The sequence below is a fragment of the Triticum aestivum genome, chromosome 3B, assembly GCF_018294505.1.
Source record: "Triticum aestivum cultivar Chinese Spring chromosome 3B, IWGSC CS RefSeq v2.1, whole genome shotgun sequence".
In the NCBI taxonomy this organism is placed as follows: domain Eukaryota; kingdom Viridiplantae; phylum Streptophyta; class Magnoliopsida; order Poales; family Poaceae; genus Triticum; species Triticum aestivum.
Window position 1 is genome coordinate 32,290,136 of NC_057801.1, and position 10,524 is coordinate 32,300,659.

The 10,524-nt window shown below is 46.4% G+C and overlaps 1 protein-coding gene across 1 annotated transcript; it reads right to left on the minus strand.

Annotated features, from left to right (window-relative positions):
• Positions 1–580: 580 nt before the first annotated feature.
• Positions 581–1,526, minus strand: LOC123067217 (jacalin-related lectin 19-like). The gene is made up of 3 exons (XM_044490116.1): positions 1,290–1,526; positions 991–1,191; positions 581–820 (listed from the first exon to the last, which is right to left on the minus strand). The coding sequence occupies exons 1-3, from the start codon at positions 1,524–1,526 to the stop codon at positions 581–583; spliced, it is 678 nt and encodes a 225-aa protein (XP_044346051.1).
• Positions 1,527–10,524: the final 8,998 nt, after the last annotated feature.

Consider the following 10,524-nt stretch of genomic DNA (forward strand, 5'->3'; position numbering starts at 1 on the left):
GGACATAGAAGAGCACACGAGACCATGTGCAGACAGAGAGAGAGGGTGGGAGGGGGAGAGAGAGAGTTTGTTGGTAATTGATGCGTAATTATTGTTGTATTTGTGTAAGTGTTGCTATTGCATATAATTTAGTTTTAAACATTACATCAAAGTACAATATTCAGCCTATGACAAACCAGCAATTCTACAGAATGACCATCCAAACAAGCTTCGGAATTGAGCCACTCATGCAAATTCTAAGTGTCAATTCTGTGCACATCCAAACAACAAAATTCAAGCTCAATGTCAATATCAAAGTCACAGAGATTTGATATTGAGGCCAATTCAATTCCATGACCATGAATGTCAACATCCAAACAGAGCAAGGAATTTTGGATGGGTATTTCCTTTTTGTTGCAATCAATTTACAAATTTGGAGTGTAATTATGTTTAGTTTGGTTTGTAGTTGGATGGTTGTCGGCTAGAAGACTGCCAATCTTATTCACCCCTATTGTCACTTTGCGAGAAGTAAATTTGACGATGAAATCATCAACAAAAGAAGCACAAGGCCAACAAACATGCATCACGGATATAGAAGAGTTTAGCCGTCCGTTTCGACGTAAATGCCAAGTGCGTCAACGAGGCCTCCGGAGCGCCCGTGGAACCCGATGATTCTACCACCAGCCGCGGGGAGCTCGAAGGGTGCGCCTTTCCGTGTCCCGTATGGTCCGAAGGAGCGCCGATTGCCAACTAAAGTAAGCGCTCCGACGAGGTAAGAGCCACCAAACTCGCCCGCATGCCCTTTCATACCAGTGAGGTATTCGTCCGGCTCTAGACAGATCTGCACATGCCAAAAACAAAATAACAGATACATGAGGTGCTAATTTTCCTAGGCGCGATTTATGATTCAATTCCAAAATAGTTCGTTCATTGGAATGGCATGGCATCGCCTTCAGAAAAGATCTGTCAAAGAATAATGTGATGGATGGAGTAGGTCTTAATGAGTATCACCTCTGAGCGCTGTCGACCCTCTGGTTTCCCCCAGTGCTCGGTCTGCTCAATCCGGCCGTCCCGCTCGTACGAAACCGAGATGGCATCGACGGCGCCTGCATGCCACAAGATCACCTTGACGATGCGGTCGCCGCCGCGCACGTCCATCTTCCACACGTCGCCACCGGGGCCACCACAAGGACCCATCTTGAGAACCCGCCCCTGAGACAGAGTGAGAGCACAACACAAGAGACGGCTTCAGATAGAGAGATTGCCAGATTGAGAGCACCACACAATCCTAGCTAGGGTCAGCACATTACCTTTGCTTTCACGGCCTTCTCGCGCTTATCCTCGGCGGCTTTCGCCTCGCTGCGTTGGTCGCCCATGCTGATGGTGATGGTCGCAGGGGCGCCACAGGTGATCTCCGGCAGAACAAGCGCGAAGCGGCCAGCCGGTAAACACGCAACCTGCTGGAGCGGAATGACGGCCGTAGATCCTCCTCCCTCCAGGTTCGGCTCCTCCACTTTGACGGTCACGTTCCTACCGGCCTTCTCCATCTTCTTGTGGATGGACGTCTCCTAAGTCCTAACTGGACGAACTAGCGATGGTGAATTGGTGATGGGGAAGCTAGGAGTAGGACCAATATATATATACTGAGCGAGCGACATGCTAGCTAGTGGTAGATGCACGCACGGTGAGGCTTTTCGTTTCGTCTTCCACACCAAGTTCAGTTAACGAGGAGGCTTTGGCATTCATCGATCTCTTTCCCATTCCCAGGAAACCAGCCTTTAAGTTTACGTGCAATTTAATGGGTGGCAACTGTACGTTAACTTGGCTGATTATTTTTTACCCGCATTTTTTTTTGAAGGTTGAGCCCTCCCCTTCTTCTTCTTCTTCTACGTGAAAACCGACTGCCGTCGAATGGAATTTCAAGCCACTTACAAATAGCAAACACGCAACTTAATTGTGTGAGCAAGCGTTCATAGAGGAGTAGGAAACAACGATCGTTTGTTTTGACTTCTGCCCCATATATACGCCCTGTCCTTAAGAGCATCTTCAATAGAAGATGCATGCAGCCATTTTATTAATTATTCACACAAGACCATACAAAGTCATACAACGATAAGGCTGAAGCCACCATCTAGGCAACAAAAGTGTCGCTACTCCTATCCAAGTGATGAAGGGATGCTGATAGTCTGGGCCTAGTACCAAACAGACCTCGCAGCCAAACCTAACATCTAAGACCTGAGGTCCCAACCAGGACGCCTGCCGGGTATGGGTCACCTACCAGTCCGGCGCACTTCTCAACCAGGACGCCTGCCGGATCTAGGTTTTCACCCAGAGCAGCGCAAGCAAGTCGCGAGAAGCTGCAGAGGCGATGTCTTCAACAAGATAACGACGCGAAAACGCCGCCATCGCCCGCCATGACCCGAGCCATAACACGGTTTTCACCGGCAGCCTCGTCTCCCCACTCTACGCCCGGACTGGATGCGAAAATCCACAACCATCTAGCCGACCACCTCCGGCAAAGAAGATGGCCACCACCTCCACGCCCAGGGCTGGAGCCCTCGACGTCCTCGTGTCGCATGCCTAGTCCAGAGGTCGCTTGTCGCGTCGGAACAAAGGATGTGCACGACGGCTCGAGGAACCACCATCCAGATCCGAAAGGGATCCAGATCGGACACCATAGCCGCCGACGTGATCTCTTCGTCGTTGCCGCCAGCACGACAACCCTGGTCGCCACCGGCCTGCGCCACCTCCCTTGAATCGGCCGGAGTAGGTCGCCGCCACCCAGATCCGATCGCCGGCCAAGGAAGATTGCCTCCGCCGTCGCTGCGGCCCGCAGGCTTAGCCTGCGATGCCCTCGGCGGCGGCGGCGGGAGGAGAGGGATGCCCGGCGGGGAGGAAAGGGAGGCCCGACGGGGAGGCCCCGATGCGGCGCGGCGCCGCCGCACGGGGGGAGGAGGTCACGAGCTTGACCAGTACGTACAAAGCTGCTGCTAGTTAACCAATTAAAAATGGGAGAGATTTTTACTTCCCGGCCTCTGCACCAACTAGGGATGCATACCGCCATTTTAATATGAGTACCAAGATAAATATGGTCCTCAATTTTTTTTAAATGAGTATCAAGCTATTTTTTGATGCGTGGTTTCATCACACACCAAGCTTGATCCTCAATAAACGTGCCCTCTTGTGTCCTTCTTTGTAGTAGGCGACCTTCTCAGCACATCCGTACTTGTCATTGGAGCAAGCTGCACTTGAAGGAAGTCTTGACAGAGCATATGGGCACTTGTAGTCCAGTTGAACCTTACACTCACGGCAAGAGGAGCATATGAAATGACATATAAAGCAAACAAGGGTATTTGCATGATTACATATAAAGCAAGTTTTTTTATGCAAGAGTTTCAGCGTCAGTACGTGCTTATATGGTGTTTAGATCGTTTTGTAACCACGCACCCGAGAGTTGGTACTGACATGCAAAAACTAAGAAAAGTGGTATCAATCCGCTATTACTGCCCCAATTGTGGTACTTATATATGCAATTAAGTCTATAGATTGATGGTGATGAAATGTGCAATATATGCCAATTTATGATTTTCTAGAAAAAGTAGTTTGCACCGGGGAGATTTTAGGAAAGATCGATGTTTTTTGTTGTGGTTGCTCATACCAGATCTCAGCTTGTTTCCTTGCATAGTAAAATTAATTCTTCGATCCAGTGTGGTGTTTCCCTTTATTTTCTTCGCCTCCACTTTTCTAGCACAACTAGCCAACATTAAGACGCAAACACGATAGCCCCTTCAGATTTGTCTAGATACGGATGTGTTGAAGAGTCGATGCATTGGGAGCATTACCGAAGTCATGCGCAAGGTTGGTGGTCAATTGACTCCCCTTCTTTTTGTTATAAGAAAAAGGAAAAATATAATGAAGAAATCTTGCAAAAATATAGTACAAATTTTATATATTTGACCACGCAACATCGAATTGACTGCACAAGATTGAAGTTGCGACAGCAGTCGAAGCATTAAATTTCAGAAAAACCTATACATGTCACGAGTCGGGTGTCAGAACTCTGAAGAGAATTACAGTGAAGATGCCAGACAATATTCAGTTGTGTGGAAATCGGAGTGCAGACTACCGAAATTAACCGCAGAAGCAGAAACAAAGCAGACAAGTACTACGTTGACGGTGACGCAGCCATGTAATCTGTCCGCCAACTCGAAGCCATCAAGCAAGTAATCGAGCAGCTGCTGAAAGTCTGCTCGATTACTGCGTCCACACGTCTGCGCTGTATCTGGAGCTGGCCTTCCTGGCGCGCTTCGATCCCAGCGTCACCATGGCGCCGCACGCCCCCGCCGGTCCGGCCTGATGCAGAGGGCAGCTCTCCGCGCCCGCGTCGACGACGTAGTAATCCAACCGCCTCTTCATTGGAGGAGAAACCAAGAGAGCCGACGAGGAGGATGAGGAGGCGCTGGGGGTGGTGCTTGTCGGCCTCTTCTTGGGCGGCAACAACGATTCCTGGATCTGGATGGTGGTGCGGAGGCTGCACCCGGCGGCTAACTGGAACTGCAAGCCCGTCGTCGTCGTCGTTGGACATGGAGATACCGCTGCGGCCCTCTTCTTCGGCGGCAACAGAGATGAATCGATGACGGTGCGGAAGCTGTGCCCGGCAGGCTGGAGCTGGAAGCACGTCGTCGTCGTCATCGGAGAAAGATGGCGCTGCCTCAACAATTCGTTCCACGATCTCTTCTTCGGGTATGGGAAAATAGGTACCTATATAAAGATACTTCTAGATAAGAAAAATGAAAAGGATCCTCCCAAGATCGTTATTAATGATGGGTTGGGCAACAGTGTTCCATTATCCTTGACATGGGAAGAAGATAAAGATGAGGAGGAATCTTTTATTCTTGTCCAATCCAAACAAAAGAAAAAAAGAAACCAGAGAAGACGAACAGTGGTCATTTCGCCCCATAAAGACCCTGTTAGACCCATGACTAGAAGTCAGAAGAAGGAGGAGGGGGAGGGTAAGGCTGCTAAGAATCATGGCAGACCTACCAGGGTGAGAGATAAACCTGATCGTTATAAATGATTGGCCTCTTTTGAAATTGTAGGGGGGCAGGTAAGAAGGGCATGTCTACCTGTCTCACTGATCTGATCAATGTCAATGAGGTGGATTTCATTGGGTTGCAGGAAACCATGAAGAGTAGTTATACTCCTTCTTTTTTTAGAAAATTAGATCCACACCAAAGATTTATGTGGGAATGGAACCCTTGCAGGGGGAAATCTGGGGGAATCCTTTGTGGGGTCAATAAGGATAAGTTCGACATCATGGAAGTGAAACATGGGAGATACATTTTGCAAGTTAAACTCTTTGATAAGAGCAGAAGTTGCAATTGGGTGCTGATGGTAGTTTATGGGGCGGCTCAGGATGAGAATAAACCAGAATTTATAGCAGAGATGTCATCTATGTGCCATAAAATCTCTGTTCCTTATATAGTTGGAGGGGACTTTAACATCATTCGTCACAGTGGAGAGAAGAACAAAAGAACCCCTTTATCTCATTTCTCTGATGTCTTTAACTCAGTTATACACCTGCTGGGGCTGAGAGAGATTCATATGTCAGGTGGCTGTTACACCTGGTCGAACAAACAAGAACACCCTACCCTCGAAAAGCTGGATAGAGTTTTAATGTCTTCAGACTGGGAAGATCTTTATCCCCTTGTCTCTGTTAAAAAGCTAGTTAAGGAGATCTCTGACCATAATCCCTTACTATTGGATGGGGGAGTGGCTTCTCCTAGAGCACCTGGTAGCAGATGCTTTAAGTTTGATAACGCTTGGCTGAGCAATCCTGAGTTTCTTCCTCTAGTAGCTGCTATCTGGGCGCAGCCTGTTTACACTAGTGACCCTATTGATGTTTTAAATATCAAGTTGAAAAGAATTAAGAAATTCTTCAAAGGATGGGGGTCCAACATTTTTGGTCAGTATAAAATTAGGAAAAATCTTATCAGGCTCGAGCTTCAGGAGCTGGAGAAAATGGAAGAAGAAAATGACCTGTGTGGGGAGGCCTATACTAGGAAGTTGAATATTCTAGTAGAGCTTAATAACATGTATACTGAGGAAGAGACCCATTGGCACCAGTTTTCGAGTGGGAGATGGCTTCTAAAAGGAGACAACAACACTGGCTTCTTTCACAGGGTAGCCAATGGGCGTCGTAGGAAAAATTCCATGGTTTCATTGAAGTGTGGCTCCGTGGTTATAGAAGGGACCAAAAACCTGCTTTCTCATGCTACCAATTACTACAGAGAGTTGTTTGGATCAGCCCCTGGCAACATTTGCCATATCGACGCCTCATTATGGTCCCAGGATGAAAACATCATGCCTGAGGATAATGAGTACCTAACCCGCCCTTTTTCTCTTGAAGAAATCAAGACGGCACTGTTTGCGATGAAACCTAATCGTGCCCCTGGACCGGATAATATTCCTACGGAATTCTATCAACATTGCTGGGGCGTTGTGAGTCCAGAGTTGTTCAATCTCTTTGAGTGGTTCTATGAGGGAAAATTAGATGTTCAACGCTTGAACTATGGGGTTATCACGCTGCTCCCTAAATCTGCGGAGGCAAATAGGATACAGCAGTATCGACCTATTTGCTTGCTGCGATGCCCATACAAACTGATCACGAAAGCTATGGATCTTAGGGCTGCGAAAGTTGCTAGCAAAAATTTTAGCATCCAGCAGAATGCCTTCATTAAGGGGAGACACATTGTGGATGGCATCCTATCTTTGCATGAGGTGCTGCACTATACTCATGTGAAAAAAGATGTGGGAGTGATATTTAAGATTGACTTTGAGAAAGCCTATGACAAAGTCAACTGGGAATTCCTTCTGGATTGTCATGTTAAACGAGGCTTTAATTCAAAATGGTGCGGGTGGGTGTCTCAAATCCTTAAGAATGGCACGGTTAGTGTAAAGATCAATGACGAGATAGGGCCCTATATCCAGAGCGCTAAAGGGGTGAGACAAGGTGACCCACACTCTCCGTTTCTTTTTAATCTTGCGGCAGAATGCCTGACTAAGATGGTCATTTCAGCCCAAAAAAATAATCTCATTAAGGGGCTTGCTTTTGGGTTGGTAGAAGGAGGGGTAGGCATCCTGCAGTATGCAGACGATACTGTCCTGTGCTTCGAACATGATGTTGACAAAGCTATCAACATTAAGCTGTTGTTGTATCTTTTCGAGCTTATGTCTGGCTTAAAAATTAACTATGATAAGAGCGAAGTGTTTGTGGTGGGAGGGGATAATGACACGGACAGCATATATGCTGATCTGTTTGGCTGTCGTGTGGGATCTTTACCTATGAAATATTTAGGAGTTCCAGTTACTTATTCCACTCTTAAGAACATTGAGTTGGATTCCCTGGATGTTAAAATGGTCAAGAAACTGGATGCATGGGTGGCATATGCAGCCTCCTTTGGTGCTAGGCTCACCTTGCTTGATTCTAGTTTGGATGGTATCCCATCTTACTTGATGTCGATGTTCCTTTTCAACAAAACATTGATAAAAAAGATTAACAAACATCGCAGACGTTTCTTTTGGAGGAGGAAGAATAAGAAGCGTGCTTATCATATGGTTAAATGGGCTAGAATTTGCCGATCGAGAAATATTGGTGGCTTGGGCATAAAAGACCTTCACAAACAAAATATCAGCCTACTTGTGAAGTGGTGGTGGAAACTGGAAACTGGTGATGGGTTATGGCAACGCATCATCCGGGCAAGATATTTCAGAAACAAAACGGTCGCGAACATTCGCAGCCGCTTCTCTGACTCTCCCTGTTGGAAATCTATCATGAAGGTCAAAGACGTTTATATGGCCGGGAGAAGAGTCAATATTAACAAGGGGGACCTGGCAAGGGTTTGGCATGACCCATGGGTGGAAAATGATATCCTGCGGGAACGTTTCCCTGTTTTGTATGATATCTGTCAAGATCAAGATTGTTCTATCGCCTCTTTTGTAGACAATGAATATAATCTTCCCTTCAGACGTAGACTCTTTGGAGAGCTGGAGGAACAATGGAAGTGGATGGTGTGTGAGGCTAAGAAGTTGCATCTGAATGAGAACCCTGATGCTATTTCCTGGTCTCTGAATAGGGGAGGTAGATTCACCACTAAATCTGTATATAAGTGGCTGGAGAGAGACTTATCTGGCCCTAATTATAAGTGGGTATGGAAAGCGACTATCCCATTGAAAATAAAATTTTCCTATGGCAATTATTCCAAAATGCTGTTCTCACGCGCGATAACATGCGGCGGAGGAATTGGCCAGGGAACCCGTTGTGCTCTTTTTGTACTAATGTGGAAACTGCTAACCATCTTTTTTTCACTTGCCCTCTCGCCCGCACAGTTTGGGGGGTGCTGGGGTGGACTGTTGGGGCCTCCTGTGCTCCCAGGTCAATATGGCAAAGTCTGGCTTGGATGTATAATTTGTTCCCTGGAGGCAAAAAATTCTATATGATGGTCATTGCGGCAGTATGCTGGGGAATTTGGTGCCTTCGCAACAAAACTACTTTTGATAAGTATAATGCTCGCTCTCCGCTGGAGGCTGTCTTCACCGCTTGCTCTTTTATGTTATACTGGGCAGGGTTGCTTAAGGAGGATGACAGGAGGAAATTCCAGGATGGCGTGAAGAGACTGGCTCATGTGGCAGCGGCGCTGGCGGACAGACCTTATGCACGTGGCAGGCTTCTGCTGGGAGATGGTGATGGCATACAGATTGGTTAGATCATGATAGTCTCATCTTAGCTTAGCCTTATATCCACTGGGGATTGATGCCCGCTGGATCGCTCCTTTTGGTGTTGATTATTCTATCCTCTCAAGGCTAGACTCTAGTCAGGTTAAATCTGTAGCGAGCTTTGGTTGATTGTGTCGTCAGGTTTTCGCCCCACGGCTGATAGTCCGCTTCAGGGCTATCATGCAGTGGGTTTTCTGGCGATGCACCAACCCGCTCTTCCCCTTTCAGTCTCCTTTGCTTGGTAGTTGGTCTTATTCGGCTCGATGCTCATTTTGCGTTGCTCTCCAAACAACAGTAACGGACTGATGTATTTCCGTTGATTGCAAAATTAATGGAAAGGGGTGTGAGCCCGGTTGGAAAAAGGTACCTATATAAAGACGAACTCACTGATTAAGGAGTACTCGTTTCAAACAACACTCTACTTTCCCAGATCGCGACAAGTGGCGCACATGCATCATGCCACTTGTCGTAATCTGTGAGTTTTCCCTTTTTTCGTAAATCTATTTATTCAAAATGTTTTATCTCCCAAACCGTGCGTCCAAATCTCGAACCGTTTTCTCCATTGGATTCCTCGCGTCGAGATCTTCAAAACTAGATCCCATGTTGATAGGTTTTGACGAACTTTTTTTCACGAAAAAAATCGGACGAAAAAAATCGGGCGAAAAACCGGACCGGGAGCATGGTTTTTTCCCATTCTGAAAGAGGCACGCCCGTGCCTCTCGTGAAATCACAATCGTGACTCTCGTGGAAGCAAAACCGTGACTATCGTTAAACAAAAAAAACAAAAAAAATTCGTTTATGAGAGGCACGGCCGTGACTCTCGTGAAAGTACAACCGTGCCTCTCGCGGAATCAAAAACCGTGACTCTCGCGAAAGAACAAAAAACAAAAAATGCGTATTTTTCCCTTTCCGAGAGGCACGACCGTGACTCTCGCGAAAGCACAACCGTGCCTCTCGCAAAAGCAAAACCATGACTCTCGTGAAAGAAAAAAAAACAAAAAACGCGTTTTGTTTTTCCTTTTTCAAGAGGCACGGCCGTGAATCTTGCGAAAGCACAACCGTGCCTCTCGCAAAAGTAAAAAAGCCAGAAAAACGCGTTTTGTTTTTCCCTCTACGAGAGGCACGGCCGTGACTCTCGCGAAAGCATAACCGTGCCTCTCGCGGAAGCAAAACCGTGACTCTCGGGAAAGAAAAAAAAAACAGAAAACGCGTTTTTTTGTTCAAAATTTTTTTTTCGAATTTTTTTTGATCGAAAAGCTAAGGAAGACCGGTGAAAAACCAAAACGTCAAAAAAACCCGGAAAAAACCGTTTAAAAAGCCGAAAACGCGTGCAGAAAAATAAAAAACAAAATCCGGAGGGAGCGTCCAGAGCGCGACACGTGGCGAATGGCTGAGAGCGCGCCAAGTGGCGCTGATCGTTGCGAGGCTCCCGAAGCAGCTCTTGTTAACTAGTTGCTCCCATATAAAGATCGGTCCTCTAGTTCCGTATGGTTGTACCGGAGTAGGGTCGGAGACGGTCCACGGCGGTTTCTTTCCGAATGTCGTCCGGAATCGGCCCGGAAATGCTTTTTTTTATAGGATATCAATAATTTTAAAAACTAATTTCAAATCTTTCCAAAACTGATTTCAATTATTTCAAAAAATCATTTTTCTCATTTATATAAGTTGTTTCAATTCATTAAGGAAACATATCTCAATAATTTCAAAATGCTAATTTCACTCTTTTCAACAAAATGATTTTGGGTTTTTCAAAAATTAGATTTCAATAAA